This window comes from Aulonocara stuartgranti (assembly GCF_965226115.1).
Source record: "Aulonocara stuartgranti genome assembly, chromosome: 5".
Lineage (NCBI taxonomy): Eukaryota > Metazoa > Chordata > Actinopteri > Cichliformes > Cichlidae > Aulonocara > Aulonocara stuartgranti.
The window spans coordinates 17,705,935-17,725,848 of record NC_138943.1 but is presented as its reverse complement, the minus strand read 5'-3'; the positions used below and the strand labels follow the sequence as shown (position 1 = coordinate 17,725,848).

The 19,914-nt window shown below is 38.8% G+C and overlaps 3 protein-coding genes across 7 annotated transcripts in view; 1 reads left to right on the top strand and 2 right to left on the bottom strand.

Annotated features, from left to right (window-relative positions):
• Positions 1 to 1,562, bottom strand: part of LOC309707429 (metalloproteinase inhibitor 4-like) — a 92,257-nt gene extending 90,695 nt beyond the window's left edge. Inside the window, exon 1 of the mRNA XM_082534751.1 lies at positions 1,054 to 1,562. The gene's annotated coding sequence lies outside the window, so the exon portion shown is untranslated. The remainder of the gene's footprint in view (positions 1 to 1,053) is intronic.
• Positions 1,563 to 1,884: 322 nt separating this feature from the next.
• terf2ip (telomeric repeat binding factor 2, interacting protein) lies at positions 1,885 to 10,989 on the top strand. 2 transcript variants are annotated; one of them, XM_082532836.1, is made up of 9 exons: positions 1,885 to 1,999; positions 4,888 to 5,125; positions 5,374 to 5,519; positions 5,706 to 5,938; positions 7,894 to 7,968; positions 8,057 to 8,663; positions 8,746 to 8,846; positions 9,658 to 10,101; positions 10,237 to 10,989. In XM_082532836.1, exons 2-9 carry the CDS (start codon positions 4,896 to 4,898, stop codon positions 10,456 to 10,458), a joined length of 2,058 nt encoding a protein of 685 aa, XP_082388962.1. In that variant the 5' UTR covers positions 1,885 to 1,999; positions 4,888 to 4,895; the 3' UTR covers positions 10,459 to 10,989. The 2 variants fall into 2 exon arrangements, with proteins under 2 accessions (XP_082388962.1, XP_082388963.1); XM_082532837.1 differs by having other exon boundaries at positions 1,899 to 1,999; positions 4,891 to 5,125.
• Positions 10,990 to 12,059: 1,070 nt separating this feature from the next.
• Positions 12,060 to 19,914, bottom strand: part of iffo2b (intermediate filament family orphan 2b) — a 35,499-nt gene continuing 27,644 nt past the window's right edge. The window contains exons 3-8 of one of the 4 annotated variants that reach the window (XM_082534738.1): positions 19,322 to 19,423; positions 18,253 to 18,423; positions 17,239 to 17,387; positions 16,629 to 16,824; positions 16,388 to 16,486; positions 12,060 to 15,297 (exon numbers count right to left, since the gene is read on the bottom strand). In XM_082534738.1, the coding sequence (XP_082390864.1) occupies positions 15,064 to 15,297; positions 16,388 to 16,486; positions 16,629 to 16,824; positions 17,239 to 17,387; positions 18,253 to 18,423; positions 19,322 to 19,423 (951 nt within the window). In that variant the 3' untranslated portion in view covers positions 12,060 to 15,063. The remainder of the gene's footprint in view (positions 15,298 to 16,387; positions 16,487 to 16,628; positions 16,825 to 17,238; positions 17,388 to 18,252; positions 18,424 to 19,321; positions 19,424 to 19,914) is intronic. The other 3 variants (XM_082534739.1, XM_082534740.1, XM_082534741.1) reach the window with 3 other exon arrangements.

Sequence of the window (19,914 nt, the reverse complement as noted above, 5' to 3'; positions counted from 1 at the left end):
CGGCCCACCATTATAGGAAAAATCATAAAGCCTTTGAATGAAAATAAACACTGTTGTGACAGTGATGTACACTGTTCTGATGGTATATATGTATCAATCTATCAATTGTTTGTTGCAAGACTCAGATAATTATTTTTTTTAAAAGTGAGACATTTTAAATGAGAATAAGAAAGTATTTCTTTATGCCCCCCCTTTCCCTTTTAATGCCCTACATGGGCCCCTGGCAACACTTTGCTAGACCCGCCCCTGTACAGTTACCAGCTGTCAGCTGCTTAGAAAAGGATCCTGGTGTTATTAGTCTCTCAGAAACAGTTCATAACTTCTCTTCAACTCATTCATGTTAACTAAAAGGTAAACCTGTTTCTCCATCACCTGTTCAGCTATGATGATTCAGTAAGGACATCTCCTGGTTTCATCTTCATGTTTCCCTCTCATCACATAACCAAACCAATATCATAACCAGCAGGTTTACAGCTGTGGCTCCAGCAAACATCAGCTGATACTAGAAATTAATATTAAATAAATTCTAACAACAGCTGATCAAGCTTAAAAGTGCTGCTGTTGTTTACCGCGACATCCGCTGGTTTCCTCTTTCTGGCGCAAAGTGGGCGATAAACAAACAAGAGAGAAAAGCCGATCAGCTGATCATTGATCAGTTTCATGATTGAAGTAGAAACAGGAGAGGGAGGGTGAGAGGATGAGAGAAGAAGAGGCAGCTGTGCGGCGTAAACACAGAATAACTCCAGCTTTGTGTCTTTTTCATTGTAGCTGAAGTCCGGGACAAACTGTTCCTTTTCACCTCAATACGAAACGCTTAATATTTTCTCTGAATACGAGACGATTCCGTTTTTTACGGGATGGTTGGCAACTCTAATAATTAACCTTATGAACAAAATAAAGTTCAACATCAGTATCATAGCACCCACCCAGCTGTATAGAAACTCCGTCATGCTAGCTAGCACGCAGTACGAAAAAGTCAGCATAACTAAAATAAACTCCACCTAAACTTGGTTCATATCTGACCCAGATGGACTGCAGGTTATAACTTCTTACCTGAAGTTCAGTTCACCTGACACTCTCGGACCAGCGGCCGCTTCGGGTCTCTCCTCCTGCCTCCCTTTTTCTTCATCCACTTGCTGGCTTCCACCACTTGCTAATATTATTGAATCTGTGGAAGCTCCGCGATAGCCACCACACAAGTAACGAATAACGAGCCTATCTAAATCCCAGTAACGAGTAACGCGTTCCTGGTTTTGGCATAATAACTAGTTACCGTGCTCGTTACCACAATAATAACGTAGTTACTGTAACGCGTTACTTAATAACGCGTTAGTCCCAACACTGAAAGCCAGTGAGACCATATGACTGCAGCTGGCTTTTCAGACAATATCATCAAGTTCCCACTGTCTTACTTTAAACCAGAGGCAATCACACTTTTGAGGTTGTAACCCTAAACCTTGGAACAGCCTCATTTACTCATTCCCATTTATTTTAGGCCATAGTTTATATGTATTTGCCTGTATGGAAGTGTTGGAATGAATGTGTGATCCTGGGGTTGATTATTAGTCTGTATGGTGTAATGTGTATACTTAGCTTTAATGTTGTTGAGTCTGGCTTTGTAACTCCATATTTTGAAAAGTGTTGTACAAATAAAGCTATTATTATTGTTGTTGTTTACTTTTTATTCTTGACCTTCTACTTTTGCCACTATAATTATATGAGTATAATTTTCAGTATCATTATGATATTTTAAGTATTATTTCACAACAACATGTATATTTTCCTTTCCTTACTTATAAATGAGGATTTTCACAAGATCTTTACTTACTTTTACTTCTTTACATACTTTTCCTTTATCGCATAATATGGATGCGACCAGTGGGGGCGATACGGAGCCTCTAACCTCTAACAATTCAACAAGGAAGAAAAAGACCCGGAAGTGAGCTTTGTTGTTTTTCTGGGGCGGGAAAGACTAGCTAGGAAGAAGGCAAAGTGCACGGTAAGTTTAAAACATTATTTCTAATCTAAGATGACATTTATTTAGGCGACTGCTTTTTTTACAGTTTGCCATTTGACGGGCTAGCGATGTTACACACCTCCTCCCTGCTGTTCATGTGAGCCTGAAAAACGTGTCTGAGCGGTACACGTAGCGTTTTCTGTGCCTCATATTTTCACACTGGATGAATCTGTCCAGCTTTGCATAGTTTCCGGTTGATTTTCTTTTATATAATATTCCCTTATAAGAAAATCAGCCACAACGACCTCACAGTGAATTTAAGTGACCGTTTTATATTGTAAACTACAACAAAAAATATAAACATAAACGCAAAAATAATGTTGATGTATATTTACTATACCAAGAACCCACTTAAATCAATAAAACAAACAACCATCTCACAAAATAATCATTTTAAAGTTGCTTCAACCAAGCTTGAACACCGTAAACCTTTAAATAGCTTAGAAAGAAAATTCAGCACGAACAATGGATGTTGGAAATTATACAAATAAGCAAAACAGTTCATTTAAATCCGTAGGCAGATTACATAAAATATACAAGTATACAACTCATAACAGACAATAGATAAGTAAAGTAATGTAGTATGAAGTCTTAAAATTAACGTATATAGATCTGATTTGCCACCATCTACTGTTGGAGATGTGCCTTACATTATGATGGGTACACCACTCCTTTGTTATAGTTAGCGTTACGCCCGCCTAAATGTCCAGGGGATTTGGGGTAAGTGACAAAAAAGGAAAGAATGAGGCAATAAAATCGTTGTTTGTTTTTTTTTTCAATAATTAAACTGAAAGGTGACATGGACAAGTTGCTGACACCTTCCAAAAACAATGATCATAACAAAACCTGAAAGTTGGTCCAAATAGAGTAAGTTAAAATGGTTAAATAATGCAAAAACACACCATACCGCTCTACTGATCTGAAGTGTAGTAAATACACACATAAGTGTACAAGTCGGACTTTAAGTACTCTAGCTTAATTACTGAGGAGAATCTGCTGCACAGAAAGGTGGCACAAAGGCTGGAGAGACGGCAGGACACACACAGAGCACGTCCTGCTAAGGGCTATTTCAGTATTAATTTTACTTACAGTTTGTCCATCTCTAGGAACCTTAAGTAAACCTTTTAGATCAACCAGATATTAATGAATTACAATAGACCAGGCAAGAAGTAATAAATGTATGAAATATCTTTTCAGCATCACTCAGTGACATGATGTTTCTAATTTTAGAGCTAATGCACAGATGAAAAAAAGCAGTCCTACATATTTGTTTACTGCATGCATTAAAGGGCATATCCTAATCAAAAATGATGCCCAGGTTCCTCTCGGTGTTACTGGAGGCTAAAATAGTGCCACCCAGAGTAAGTATCTGGTTGGACACCATGTTCCTAAGATTTTTAGGGAAGAGTACAATAAAGCTCAGTTTTGTCTGAATTTAAAAGCAGGAAATTAGTGGTTACCTGCAACTGTTGTAGTGATCTGGATTGAAACCAGGCCTTGGTGTCTTTAAGACATGCCTGTACTTTTTTTCTAGTAGATTTGTATAATGTGGTTTCATGAATAATTAAAGCAGGGTATCATCTACCATTACAATAATGCATTAAAATAAATGTAAGTAGTCATGTAAGAAAGTCTTTTCTAATAATGTTACCTAAGGGATGTATAATGTAAACAGTAATGATCCTCACTAACTGTCCATCTATCAGATAGATATGATTTAAATTTCTGCAGTGCAGTTTTTTCATACCTACATTTTGTAGTAAAATATTGTGATCAGCAGTGTCGAATGCTGCACTGAGGTCTAGCAGAACAAGCACAGAGATGAATCCACTGACATAAGCCATAAGAAGATCATTCACAACCTTCACTAGTGCCGTTTCTGTACTGTTAAGATTTTCTGAATCTTGACTGCAACCCTTCAAATAAACAGTTGATGACAACTACTCTTTCAAGAATTTGAAATTGAAGGAAGATAGCTGGATGGAAAAGAGGCTTTTAGTAGTGATAATTACCACCACCTCAAAAGGCTATGGTGGGCAGCCTTTTAATAACGAAAGAGAAAGTGGGCAAATACTGTACACACGAAACCTTTGTATATAAAACAAGCATAGTTATTTTTTAATTTTAGCTCAAAAAATTAAATACAAATAAATAAATAGAATTAAAAAAATAGAAACATCTTGGTTGCAATGAGAGCCACAAATGGCCCAATTAATGTAAGACTTTAGAAATTAGATATAACGATTGATATTAACTTTTCGGCTTGACTTTTAAATTAAGTCCAGTGTGACCCACGATATCTGAACTTAACACTTAATTTGAACTTGCAGTGTCAAGCTCCTCTCTTTGTGAAACACACTTAACTACTTTTTTGGTTTTTTTCGGTATCTAGTAAAAGACATGATTGCATGAGATAGTCCTGAAACTGAGTCATTGCTGTAAGAATAAAACATTTTTAAAAATTTTGACATTCATTAGGTAGATGATTTATATGTGTTGACAATAAAAGTTGCCTAGTTGACAAAATAAATGATCACAAATTGTGTAACTGTTAACAGAATAGTGATGCATCGATATACTGCCAGTATTGACCAATTTTAAATAAGATATTTACCTTTGGCCATGAACTCTATTTGTTGTGTGTGATAAAGACATGGAAGACTTGACAAGTCTAAAAAATTAACAAATCATTTTATAATAATCTGACTTTTTTTCCTCCTGGCAAAAGAGGAAATTAATAACAACACCAACAAAAAAAACCCGAAAACTAAAATATACAGAAAATGTAAGTTGCTGTTTGTCCAGAATTTCACACTCATCACATCCATGTAGCTCATTTATAGTACTGGCTGTTATTGAATCTCTTCCAGCAGGTGAGATGCCATCCAAAAGACAAGTTGTGGCCCAGCCTGCCTTCTCTCCAGTTCTCTTCATGACTGTGGAGGGTGAACCGATGAATTTCTTCTTGCGACCTGGTCCCATCAAACGCAAACTCCATCCGCTCGTTTCAGCTGGAGGAGGAATGTTGTGCAACGTCCAGCAACCAGGAGCAATACTGCTGACTGATCCTGAGGACAGAAGTGTCATTCCTGAATCCACTGCACACTGGTACGTGCTGAACTGAGAATTCATGTTAATATCGGCAGGTGTTTACATTTAAAGAAATGCGATTTTTCTTTTCAGTCAATAAGAAGAAGATAAAAAAGAAAATGCTTCTTCAGTTTAGTTTGGTGGTGGTGATAAATTTATTCAACCCATTTATGATTCATATCTTATGAATCCCACACACACAACAGCAGCACTGGAGCATACCTGGAAGTCTTATTATCTACTTATATCCCTTGTTTACTTTTCAGGTACGTGTCCACCCAGTATATTTATGACTGTGTTGAGAAGAATGAACAGTTGAATTTAGAGGACTACAGGCTAAATCCTGAAAAGGTCCAAAGACATTCTGCTAGACTCAACAACAGCAAAAACAGTTCGCCTCAAGCCACAGGAGGTACGACTAAACCCCAGACTTTCCATGTCTGAAGGATTGTGTTCTAACACGTCTGCACTTTACAGATTACATTTTTTTTTATTACTTGAATTGTTTACAAGTTACAATTAGAAATGTGTGTAAATCTGGTGAATAGTTTAATCTGCTTCCGTTTTCTACATTATGTCTACAATCTTTTATAACTAGGCAGAAGTGCCTACACTACTGAAGAAGATGCTGCCATTTTAAATTATGTCAGCAAGCACAAGACGGAGACTGGGGGAAACCGGCTTTGGCAAGAGATGGAGAAACAGCATGTGACCGCACACACCTGGCAGTCGATGAAACACCGCTACAAAGCACAACTGGCTAAGAAACAGACAGCCGCCGTGGAGGCGGAAAAGCCAGAAGACAGTAAGACAGCAGAAGAAAAGACAGAGGTGATTAACTATCTGGATGTTGTCGTTACGATTTTGTTATTTTTAGTTGTGTTTTTTGTCATATGTTAGTCTGTTTCCACTGTTGCTTTGTTTTTTTAGTTAGAATTTTCAAAGTAAAGTTTGACTTTAAATACACAGACTATTTCCACGACATCATAAAATTAAAACAGTATTTAGTAAGTGACAGAGACAGAAAGACAAAGTGGCTCCATACTGTGATGGCTTACACTTTTGCCTAATCATCATCGTTTTATATAGCACTTTAAAAACACACCTGGTAGACCAAAGTGCTGTACAATACAAATATAAATATAGTAATACAATAGGAAAAACCAAACATAGCAATAAAATGAATAAAAATGTCAGTTGCCCACAGAGTTAAAAGCCAGGGAATAAAAATAGGTTTTTAATCTGGACTTAAAAACTGGCACTGATGTAGCTAATATAGAGAGGAAGATTATTCCAAAGCATCAGAGCCGCAATAGAGAACGCTCGGTCTCCTCTAAGTTTCAGCCGGGACTTAGGGACTGAAAGCAACAGCTGCTCAGCTGACTGAAGCGAACGAACGGGGACATGGGGCTTCAACAAATCAGACAAACAGGTGGCAGACCATTTAGAGATTTAAAAACCTAACATGTGAAAGAGTCCCAGTTTGATCCTGGGAGGAGACACAAATCCCTTTGGAGTTGTATCAGGAAAGGCAGCCAGTGAAAACATGCAGCGCTACCAACTGTGGCAATCCTTGTGAAAAAGGACGCAGCAGAAAGTAGCTTTATGAGTAAAAGAACCCACGTAGAGACGCTAAGTAAAAGTAAGGAAACCGTTTTTAAACCAGTGTTGTTCCATTTGAACAAAGTTTGTTATTTTTATCCAAAATATCAACATATTTACATCACAGCAGTGACAACAGCATCCACTAACATTACACGACTGACAGGCAAAATGATATTAGAATCTACATTACGACTGTACAGCAGGAGGAGATGTACCAGATAAGAAAATTCTAAATTTTTAATCCTTTGGATGATTGTTTAAAGTCTTACACAGCACCATGTGGATGCAGTCAGAAACATGAATATGAGTAAAGGTGAGACTGAGCTGGGCGTCTGTGAACAGGAGAAAGGTCAGCCCCGACAAACTGAGCAGCTCGTTCCAAAATGAGGGAATTCTTCTGTAGCATGTTTGTGGTTTGAATATTGTATATTATAGTATACACTGTATCAGCAGTCCCCAACCTTTTTTGCGTCACGGACTGGTTTATGTCGGACGATATTTTCACAGACCGGCCTTTAAGGTGTCGCGGATAAATACAACAAAATAAACCTGGTACCAAAAAAACAAAAAGAAGATTTATTCATAACACACGGGAGAAGACCCAGGGAAACTGAGTTAACGATAAAAACAATAAAGAATAATGATAAAAACCCTGAAAACCATAAATTTCACACATGAGCCTAAACCAGTCTGTGGCCCGGGGGTTGGGGACCGCTGGAATATGTTGTTATATTTATTGTTCTATATGAGATATTATTGATTGTTTTTTATCCACTTCGATTAACATAAAATGCAAATTCTACTCCTCGAACACATCCCATTTGTGAACTTTACAGTGTGTCTACTGCTGGTTTCAGCAGCATACTTAAACCGTCTTACCTGCGTTTACATTAGAATCCTGTTGTTCATTTTACTAAAACACCTTTATTGTAAAAAAAAAAGAAGAAGAAAAGGGGAAAAAAATCTGTCACGTGTAGTAAAATAGGTCACAAGCTACCTCCTAAACTTCTTGAAGCTTTAATAAAAATCTGGAACATTTTTACCAGGTGTAGGGTGAAGAGTTGCCACTGGGTGGCAGCAGTGGGTTAAATAAAATCAGACAACCAAATTCAGGCTGCTGGCAGTCACTTTTTTAATAGACTTTAATGCTGAAGCTTTTCATTTCCTCTGTCTGCCTCTAGGTGGAAGAGCATCAAGAGACAGATGCTCAGAAATCTTCATGTGAAGAAGATGTTTCAGAAACAGACCTAACACAGGTGGGAACTCACTGGTTGTATGCTGTAAGGGTGCTGTATGAGGTTATAGTTGCTGTAAAGACATAACCTGAAATGGGTGTCTCCACAGATGGATGTCCAGTTAGTACAAACAGGAAGCACACCAGAAAATGTAGACCAAGAGCAACATGTGAGTCAGAAAACAGATAAACAACAAACTGAAAGCAAACAATCAGAAACTCTAGAAGCTGAAGTATCTCAGGCCTTTCAAACTGCAGCGCCTTGTGCGGACCTACAGGCAGAGACCCAACTGCTAACAGCAGAGACCACAGACGCAGAAACAGGTGAACCTCAGCCTGTCTCCCCACAAAAACAAAGTTTGTCAGGGGATGACTCCACACCAGCTCAGCCTAAGCCCACGCCCAAATGTTCCTCATCAGAAAAGACAAACGAGAAGCAGAAGGCCTCCCCGGTGCTGGAACAACCGTTGCGTCGAACAACTCGCAGGCAGCTTGAGCTTGAACCGTATGGCAAAAAACTGAGGTCATCATCAACCCAAGCAGTGCGAACCACATCATCTCCCCAGCCCCTGAAAAAAACTAAGTCTGCTCTTCAACAAGATACGACCACAGACCAGCCGGCTCCCAAGAAAGCCAGAGGAAAAACTCCGAGAGCAGCGGCAGAGAGTGACGAGGAGCAGAGTACACCCGCAGCCATATCTAAAACAATACAAGCAGGTATGTCATGAAAACAAAGAACCGTTTTCATTCTTTTGACAACCCTTCTTTTTACACTTTTTATACTTTTTGTGGTTTTCAGATGAAACCAATCCAGTGCCTCAGAAAGGAGAAAAGAAGAAAGAGAAGAGAAAGTTGGGGATTCTTGAATTGGCAACGAAGGAGTTTGAAGATGACAGTGAGGTAGGATGCTGGTTTTGATACACTTTGTAAAATCACCACTCAGTGCCTCAGCATGCAACAGTTCCCACTCTTGATTCCCAGTTTGACTGGGAGTGCTGGTGTCTCCTGTTGGGCTTCATGGACCTGCGACCTAAAAATGTAACATTCAGTATTAATGTTTTTTCTAGCTTTGTTCATTTTTTTTTTTAAACAAACAGCAGGTCTTTTGTCCTGTCTCCCTCCACTCATCACCAATCAGTCGCAGCAGATGGCTGCTCCTCCCTGAGCCTCATGCTGCCAGTTTCCTTGCTGTAAAAAGGGAGTTTTTCCTTCCCACAGTTGCCAAAATGCTTGAAAATAGGGGATCCTCTGATTGTATCCTCTGATCCTATATATTATTGTAGGGTCTTTACTATTAATCAAATTAAATTGAAATTGCATAGGAGTTGTGACAATAGAAGCATTCCATTTGAAAATTTTAACAGATTGTAATTGTAGTAAAATACTTTTCTATAAATAGTGGGATGTCAGAGAACCACAGGCCCCACATGATAGTTCTGATTTAAAGCATGAAGCCATAGAAGAGAATTTCTAGATTCTTTGCTGGTTATTGACCACAAAAGCTTCTGCTGCTTCTTTTACACACATGAAAGTTCCTGTTTTCATTTAACTGTACTCCCAACATCTGCTACACTGTGTTGTTTCTTGCTTTACATGTAGCTCGACTTTGTACATGATGTAATCCAAGTATTTCATCATTGTTTTTCAATGTTTTATAATACTTTTCTGTGTTATATATGTTCTTTAACACAGTTACATTTGTATCTCATAGTCTGATGATCTCGAAGCTCCAGATCTCCAAAACCCTGCACAAACAGCAGCTACATCGACCTCCCTTCATCCTCCGCCTGCAGACACAACTCCAGATCCCGCTTCCAAACAGTCCTGCACTAAACCTGGACCCACTGAGACCCCTCTGAGTAATGTGGAACAGGCCCAGGCCACTAGTAACAACTGTGCAGCTGAGAAAAGCTGCCTGCCTCCAGCTGCTGAGCCTGTAGTGTCCGAGGCTGTCGGTACAACCTCCAAGGCCCACCTGTTCATATTCGACAGTGAACCTCAGGAAGACGACTCTCAGTCTGTCAGCGGTGACCGTCCAGCAGCTCCTTCAGAACCACAGCCAACAGTGAACAAAGATGCTGCACTTTCTCTGACTCAGGACCTGTTAGAGGAGGACAAGCTGCGAATCAGAGACCTCATGAACCAGACAGATAAGGTGAGGTGTTGTTTTTCTTCTCCATTATATTCTTTCAACCTTTATTTTGCTTATTCAGATATAAAGGGGTTAACTGTGGAACTTGCAGCTTTCTCTGTGTTAAGTCATTTTTATCCTTTGCTGTTTTTTTTGTAGGACTTAATTAGTGTGACCAAAGCTTTACTTAAGACCAGCGGAGACTTTTCTGCTGCAAAAGACCTGCTCTTGAATCCCCCCTCCATTTCGGGACCGTTTTGGAATCGCTGTGACGACAGACTTTTGCTCTCGGCTGAGCCTATCAGCATCCAACGGCTGCAGGAGAAATACGGCGAGGAGATGGTGGCCAAGAGAATCGTGTTTCTCGAGGTGGAGGGATGACAAAAGATAGATATAAGACATAATGTCATCTATTACTATCTGCACTTACACTGTGCAAAGACTGAACTGGTTAGTTGATACCAATTGAGCTTAAATTCTCACTTCTGTTTCTCGGTTGTCACCCGCAACAGACAAACTCGTGTAAACTGGTTGTTCAGTACAGCTCCTACTCGACTAAATGTAAACTTTTATTCAGAAGTTGCATAAAAGATTTGCCGTGACTTTTATTTCTCTTTAAAAACACAATTTTGAAGCATTTTAGAAAGAAAATCTGTTTAAATAAGATGTTTATTAAAAACACATCTTTTGTGTTTTTAATGTTACTTTTACTATGTTTACTTCCATTAAACTGTATAATAAATATTTAAACACCACCCAAGAACACACGAGTGCCATTTTTAAATGTATGGTTTGTTTTTTTTAACTTTAGCAGCAGATCATATTGCTCAGAATAAAAGAACTGCAGTTTAATCTGGTATTGGTGATATGATGTTCTCTGTGACTAGTTTGAATAAAGTAATTTCACAATGACCTGCTTTGCTCATTTGCAGCGCCATACTTTTATTCTTTTACTCCAAATGCAACATTTGAACAGCCGCTGCGTGAGGCTTCAGTTATCACAACCAGAGCTGTGTTAGTACAGATCACAGTATATCATGAGGATGTCTCTGACCCCAACTCCAAGAATAGAAAAAAACTGAGAGTTCAGAGCAGCCTGAATGCTTTTTTTTAAACATATTTCGACCTCATTATTTATAACTTATCCCATGTTTAAAATAAGCACCCACCAGTCTAACAGTATACGCTTGTAGGCCACTGTGACACAGTTGTTGTTTTCGACAGGCTTCTGTGAGTACTTGAGAAACTGATCATCTACATAAAGTTTCTGGATTTCATAGAGAATGGTCCGAAAAAGAATGGGTAGACTACTTTAAGTTGACAGGTTGATTGTCCAGCTGACAAATCAGCGGCAACTTTATGAATTTAGGTAAATCTGAAGGCAAAATGAGGCCCAATGCAGTATGAGCAAGGTGTTCCTAATGAAGTGTCCTTTAAGGGTGTGACAAAATAACCCTAATAGGACTCGTTACGTGAAAGGACACCTTAATTATGTAAATGTTTCTTAAAACTTGGCTTCTCTGCTTGATTATGATTTTTAGTCCATGTTACATGTTAAACTGCCAAAAGATCCTCTACACTTTAATTAAAAGATGCTTCAACCAGTAGTAACATACTTTTTTGAAATCTTCTTATGATGAATCAGTGTGTTCAAAAACTGTTTTTGGTGGCACAGATTTCATTGTAAAAAGCAGTCTTTCCAAAATATCCTAGTACACCAACAGACACAAAAGCAACTTCCAAAATATTGTCTATTAACTTGCCTTGAACAGTGCAATCTAGTCTACTTCAAAAACAAAAAACAAGAAACCCAATATATATATATATATATATATATATATATAGATATATATAGATATAGATATATAGATATAGATATATATAGATATATATATATATAGATATAGATATATATATAGATATAGATATATATATAGATATATATATATAGATATATATTCAAAAAGTCAAAATAGCCTCTATTTGTATCCAATACACCTTTTATTCCATTTTATCCCAATATCAATTGAGTACATTCATAATTTTGAAACTGAATCAGCCCTCCACCCGCATGAATACATTGTTTCAATAGTTTAAGCAAACAATAATAATAATAATAATAATAAAGAATGTACAAATCCAAACAATAAAAAAACTGAAGTAAATAAAATCAGCTACTTAAAATTGAAACAACAGGATGCAACCTTTGAAGCAAATGAAACACAAAGACCAGTAACAGTAACCACTACAGCTCTGCAGATTCTACCATAGTATGGCTGCTCTTTATCACTCTGCCATGTCTATGAGGTTAATAATGATATTAACAGCAAACACAGGTATGTAGTGTAAAACTTGACAGGACAATTAACACAACCACATAGTCCCGCAGATAAAAACCGCTCGTATAAAACCCCTTTATTAGTATGAAACATTCACATCCACCAGGACCTAATTTACATACATCTAGACCACATACTGTGAGTCGGTCAGCTTAAAAACCTGTTAAGTACACCAAAACATAACAAGGTCTCCAATAAGCAAACAGCACACCATGTATCCCTGGGTTGTTTTTTTTTAAATAACAGCTACATGTTTTTTGTTTTTGCTCAAGCTACATTCAACAAAGAGAGTTGCTACAGCAGTTTCAACCGATTGAACTACAACCTGCTTCAAAGTGACGGGAAGGTGATAATAATGGTTTGCAAGAATGGCTGACTATTTTTCAAACTGTGGAAAACTGACACTGATCTGTGGTACAAACACTAAGGCTGCGCAACTTTCCCGAGTTAGTAGTACTCAGAGCTTGATATATGTCTTTGTCATGTTACTGTACACGCTTGCTTTGGTTGGCTGGTTAGTGTGATGGCGACAGTGGGGTGAAACACTGTCATTTGTTGTTATGGACTTGCTCTTCCTGCATGTCAAAATGATGCTCTGTGTACAGTCCCAGTAAAACAATGGCTCCTTGATGCTTATCAGGCTGGTTTTATTTATCAGCAATAAGAGTATGATGTTTTCTCTGTGAGCAAGGCTGCTCCCCACTCTTGTCTGATATAGTCAATTTGTTTTAGTATGGGTGTTGTGTTGTGGTAAATAAATGACCCGAAAACATATGGAACTAGTTTAAAAACAGCTGAATATGGCAACATAACTTTGCAGTTAACCCAGAACGATTAAAAACGGTGAAAAAGACACTTTCTTTCTGCCGCGAATACATTTTACAGAGACACTGTCTTGATTAAAAACATAGCGCATTGTCTGCATTGCAGCTTTTTAAAATTCAAAATATAATGTTATTTAAAAAAGACCCAGAGCTCCTTTTACCCCCACAAGCATGCTAAAACAACAAAAGGCCAGTATTTTAACGTTCTGTTTCTGTAAAACTTCAAAATAGAAGTAGCACTTGATCTTTGATCTAGCAAACCGTACATACACTATCATACAAAGAGGTGATAAAAAGATCACTTCTGTCCCCATGCGTCAGTCAGCTTGTGAGTGCGAGACATCTTAATCTGTTGCAGAAAGACAACTACAAAATAAAACAAACACAGAAAAGGCCTCTGGGGTTTACGATCACATGCCTACAGCCCTCTATGCAAGGTCTGATGTTTCTAGCCCCAATACAGGAGAGACAAAGCAGGATGTGCAACCTGACTACAGGACAGCATGAAATAGTCTACAATCAGGAGTATAACCGAAATCACATGTAACAACAAAAACTTCTTCCTACTAAAGCACATGAATGAACTGAATGTATACGTGTTAGACGTATGTGAAAGCGAAGCGCTTTTATGACGTGACCTTTGGTTTTAACTTGTTCGGCTTTGATTACACTGATGATTCATTTTACTCGATAACTTTTAATAGAACTTCTGGATGTGATCCAATTTTAAATGACCCGCCTTAATGTGCACAAAGTGCACAGGACAGAAACAACGTCTCCTAAACAAAGTAAATCTGAACAGCTTCAGCAGCATAACATCTAACAAATGCTTACAGTGCTTATTGCCATGAATGAAGGTGTCACAAGATGCTGTTCCAGTTTGTTTTACTACTGATGTTGAGGAAAAAAATAAACAACAACAAACGTCTGATACTAAGATTATTTTTATACATAAACACAAGTTCTTAAACTGATATATAGAAAAACACCTGCTTTATTTAAAAGGCTAGTGGTCTTAAGAAAAACAAGGAAGGGTGAAAGCCAGTCCAAACAATAAGGCCAGCTAAATTGCATAGAACTTGAATAGTGCACTGATGCATCAAAAGGCTGTGCTCCTTTCCTCTGTCAGCTTTGGCAAACCCTGCAGAGTTCCCTCAGAAACCAACAGAAAACCCAACACAATTTGTCTCCACTTCTTTTTGTCTCCCCAGCAGAAGACACTTAAATTCCCCAAAACCCCAGTTTAATTTGGATTGCAAGTAGCCCAGCTGGGCTCAAATAATAATATAAAATGTTCAAATTAAGAAGACCCAACATTTTGGAATCTAAAATAAATATTCAAAAATGTAAAAGGTGGATATATTTTTGGTGAATAATGTATTCGTTCTCGACTAAACAAGGAGCACAATATGTACTGTTGTCAATTCCTTTAGAAATAAAGGATCGTAATAGGGTAGAAAAAAACTTCTCGGCCCATTTAAAATATTTCTTCTTCTTATCCCAAAAATGATTTAAAGCTCTGGACGAGGATCCAGCGAGGCAGCAGTGAGGAAGAGAGCACAGCATGGTTTCTTTACGCACTCATTATCTCTTTGCCAAGCAAAGACGTTCCCCCCACCACCACCACTTTCTAAACAACAGAAATAGTATAAAAGCACCAGTTCTGGGTCTGCACCAGTGAGGACGACCGAGAGAACTTTAATTACTAGGTCAAACGGGCCCAGATTTAGATTGGTCCGCCTTTCTAGCCGGGCCTTTAAATCCTGTGATAACCAGGGGCGGGGAGACAAGTGGAGATGGGACAAAGCCCAGCAATGCAGTCATCAACTAACGGCGACTTCAGCTTCTGCGTCCTTGTCCGAAATCTCATCCTGGATCTCGTCTGTGTTCCCTGAGTCGCTGCTGGCCACAGAGCTGACAGAGGGAGAGTTCCTTCCGCCTTTAATCATCCGTCGACAGGTCTCCATCTGAACGTCAAGGCCTCTCTTCATGCTGCACATCTCCATGTACTCATGCAGATGTCTGTTCATGTCACTCTTTGCTGTGGCCAGTTCCATCTGAAAGCATAAAAAACAAGATTCAACACAGAGAAGAAAGAAGTAGAGTAAGGACGAGGCCAAACTAAATGTTTATAGGTGGGTAGAAACCTCTTGAATCATCACCTTGGATTAGCATGTTAAGATGCTAAACCTTGCTAATGACTGTAAAAACAAAGCTGAACTCTCTGGAAATACAATTAAAAATGTCACATTTTCTACTGTTGATGGGGGCAATAAGAAACAGCTACTGCAGTTCGTTCTAAGGCAGGTCCAATTCCAAAGAAGAATGACTTGAAATAATAAAATTAATCAAATCAAAAACTTAGCAAAGTTTATATGTCTTCACCTCATTTGGTCTCAATCAGTCATAACATGCAAGAGCATAAGTTTATAATTGTCTGGTAGCTAAATAAATCAAAGCCAAAGGAATCTTTGCACTTTACTTATCAGGCATGACATTTATGCCTGATAAGGCATGAATCAGCCTTATTCCAAGAATGAATCAGAACTGGGCTGATTCATTCTCTGGGAACCCTGATTGTGCAGATGTGGTGTGTTGCAGTTTTTTATCACATTTTAGACATTTTTTATGTATTTGTAACCTTTCAGTGTCTCATTTAAAGGTAATTTAAGAGAAATTTAGCCACATTTGACTTATTTTGTATCTCTCTTGATTGTTGCCTGCTACCATTTGGTCTAACATACAAAATAAGGCTCCTTTGAGTCACGCTGTCTCTTTCTGGGATATAAATTTAGATCACCACCCAGTGTAAGGTTCATGCAACAGCTGCCCTAAATTAACAGTATTGCTTATTAATAAAATATATTTGAATGTTTCTGTAATGGTTAATCTATTAATGGTTACTGGTTAGGATGTACAAGTTCTTGAAATGAAATGCCATTTTAATGCTAAATTATTATAAATTTTTCTTAATCCTTGAATTTTCCAATTTATTCTTTTAGAAAAACAAGGATAAGAAAAAAAACCTCATTATTATTTTTTGATTAAGATGCCAAATTACAGTTTTTTCCTTTCATTCCTGAGGAGAAAAAATGTTTTAGTGGTTGAATGAGCATGTGTTGTGTGGTCGCTGGTAGGTCCGCCTACCTCGATCTGGCCGATGGTCTCCTGGTACTCCTGCTCTCTGGTCTTAAATAGTGACTCTGTTTCGTCAATGAGGCTGCCAAGGCTTCCATCCTGGGAGTCCTTAGAGAGCACAGACAGAAACCTCATTCATCATGCATGAGTAAATGTCTTATACAGCAGCCACAGCAATGATCTATACTGTGAATTGCATGACTTTAAAAACCCCATGCTGTCAAATCATCTAAATGCACACAGGACTCACTGGATCCGCAGCTTCGCTGGTGCCCTCACGGGGGCAGGTGCTCGTCGGCGCCGCGAGGGTGTATGGCATGTTGTAGTTCGCGAAGTCTTCCCACAGCAAGAGAGTCTCCTCGTTTTCCTCCCACGTCAGACTGTCGCAGTCGTCGTCGATTTCGAACGTCTCACGCCTGGCAACAAAGGAGTTATCTGAACAATGTCTGTGTAGGACAAGGTCAGAGAATGGAAAGGAAAAGAAAGAGAAAGATGGAGGAAAGCATAAAAGCCAACATATTCAGCAAAGGTCATTGGAAACAAAAGAAGTGCTCTTAGGGTAGCCAAAAAAGGGAAGTAGAAGGAACACAGAAGTAGCAAAGGAAAGAGGCAGAAACTGTAATGTTTCTTAAATATTCTAAGTGTTGGTGGTAAATAAATGGCCATATATTTATATCTGTTGTGTTCTGCTGAAGGAGCACACTGACTGTTAGCTGCAAAACTGTGAACACCAGAGGGAGATGAAGGAACATGCCAGAAACTATACTGGCATGCTGAAGGTGCAGAGCTCATTTAATTTGATTCAAAACAAAATACCAGTTTTACTTTTGGTGCATGTATCCATGAAAAGTGTCGCTTACAGCTGGTTAAGCATGCGTTTCATTTCATCCGTGATGTTGAGAGACCCGGGGACCTCCTCCTCTGAAGTACTTGGCTCGGCATCCATCTCTGAATTCTCCTCATCGGACACGGCTTTGCGTTCTTTTCTCTTGCAGCAGGCCATGGCACCCTGAAAAACACAAAGACCGTTTGCATCTACAGAGAACCTAATATATCTCATTAAGCATAATAATGGCAATTTAGAGCACGCAGAAGTCTGTCAAATACTGAGCAAAAGGCCTCATTTTCAGTCATGAGCCTGCACTCATCAGAAGCCAGAAAGACGCAGTGCAAGACATGTATGCTTAAAGTTAATATACAGCTAATAAAATAACGTAGAAATTCATATTTTATAAAAAAAAAAACTACAGAACAGACTGTGTTTTTCTGCACATGTGCATGTATCTCTTGTTCGCATGCATTTTACAAACATGCATAAATGTTTTACGCTGACAGCAGGCTTCATAAACTCATCTACAGATCAATATTTATTGGCATATAAAAATTGTAAATTGACAAATTTCATTAAAGGTAGGATCGTATATAACATGTGGTACATGAGAAGTCACCAGCTTGGTTCACGGAGGATTTATTCTTGGGCTTCAGCCAGCAATGTCGGCGCAATGTGAAAACCTTGTGTGCAGCGAAAAGTTGGCAGGTCAGCATTTCATCTTTTGTTTATGTGTGTCTGTGTGTGTGCGCGTGCATTCTGTACATAAGTCTTCTCCATGTCTATTTTTACGTGTTTGCATGAGAGCATATTTGCGAACATGCAGCTATGGACTGATGCCCATTTAGGGCGGGGGGTGTCATTCAGTGCATGATCAGCTGAGAAGGAAAGTAACAGTCACCACACAGCGAGCACCTGGCAGATTTCATCTCATCAGTGCCGAATTTCTCCTTCACAATACAATTTAGCTTCTTCCTGCATTTACTATCGGCTCATCTAAGAAACTGGGAGAGAGCAAATGAATCCGGGGCAGATGGACACTTGCCTTCTCAGGAAGCGACCTTGCGGGACTAACGTTGAACATTTTTGACATGTCCTCTGAGTTGCGTTGCTGAGCCACATCGCACAGTTTGGCCGTGATGTCAATCCGCCTGCAGATGTCCATGTCCACCCTCCTGGCTTTCTCCTGAATCTTGGAGTCCAGGTCAGACATTTGCTGTATGAGGACAGAGAGCGGCTCTTTAGATGACGTTCATACCGTCGTGATTATCAGCTGGTGTTAAATTGCGTCCCACATTTCCATGCCGACTCTACCCACACCAACATAACACTGTCATTTTTATCTGAATTATTCATCTCAACAAGCACTTGCAAAATAATGTTAGTGCATTCATCTATGTGCAGTTCAAAAACTATACTTTGGCCTATTTATTATCTAATAAAAAATATGCAAATTCTGGTCTGATAAGTATGCAGAGGCAGACATGGAGCATGGAAATATGGATATTTTTTTCTGAGCAATTATATCCAGAGGCACAAATACAGACTGTCTAACCATTGTAGGGTTTTAACTAATCTATGCCTCCTAAAACATCCTCTACTTCTGCATCACTTACCCTTCTCTTAATGCAAATAACAGGGAGTAATGTAAAGCACACAAAAAGAGACAAAGAATTGAAAATCCATGAATGGCAAAGTAAACAGAAGCAGGCTAAACAACAGTATTTTACAAAACAAAAACAGCATGTGCATATATTTATCCCCAAGCAATTGCGAGCTGTGACGTGCCCCCCTGCAGTTTATCACAAGTGAACTGTATATCAGTCTGAGCAGACTTGCCAGGGAACAATACAGTGCTGCACAGAACAGGAAGTGCTCTGGATCTACAGCTGCTGTCTGAGCTATTTCAGGAATATTGTCTTGGATGATTTATAGTATTTTATATATCACAGATATATATATAAATTTTATACCTGTATGCTACAGGAGGGGTCATGCAGGGAAGTAACTGTCAATGTTGTCAACTCTTGAACACTAACCTGATTTATTTAAGTTTGGGAGCCAACACAGTGAAAGGAAAACTGATAATGACTTCACCCTGGTGCTAAACGAACACTTACGTCACTCATGAGACTCTTGAAGACCACAAGTTCAGCCTTCAGTCTGTCCACTTTCTCATTAAGATCATCCTGAACCTCTCCTGCCTCCTGGGCGCTCTGAAAAGGATGTCACAGAGAAGAAAGCAAGACCAGGAGGTTTATATTTGCATGATCAAACATTTGCTTTCACTTGAGGCTATTTGCATTTTAGGATATTGACCACAGTGTATAAGGACAGGAAACTAGATAAACTGACTAACAATTTAAGAACCTTATTTACTCAGATAAAGGGACTGACACCATTCTCCTGCCTACAGCCAGCTTACTGGCTCAAAAAGAATCCATGAATTTACTGTACCTACAAGCACCACAAAGTTGTTATTTTATTCCGGCCTTTATGTGCTGTACTACTATTTCCCAGTCTCATCCTCACTGTATATTTTCAGGTAGAGCACAAGAAGCACACAGTGTGGGAGTAGGATAATTTTTATTTTTCATCTATCTCTCAGCAAACAAATAAATAACAGTATTTTCCAAAATGTCAACCCATCCATTTAAACTCTGCACTGGTAGTTATACCTGTTTTTGAACATTACGTTCACTACTCG

Excerpts from the sequence above, each read along its gene's own strand:
- terf2ip (XM_082532836.1), top strand. The coding sequence starts at position 4,896 with ATGCCATCCAAAAGACAAGTTGTGGCCCAGCCTGCCTTCTCTCCAGTT. Across the intron at positions 5,126-5,373 it reads CCTGAATCCACTGCACACTG|GTACGTGTCCACCCAGTATA; the intron begins GTACGTGCTGAA and ends TTTACTTTTCAG. Across the intron at positions 5,939-7,893 it reads CAGCAGAAGAAAAGACAGAG|GTGGAAGAGCATCAAGAGAC; the intron begins GTGATTAACTAT and ends GTCTGCCTCTAG.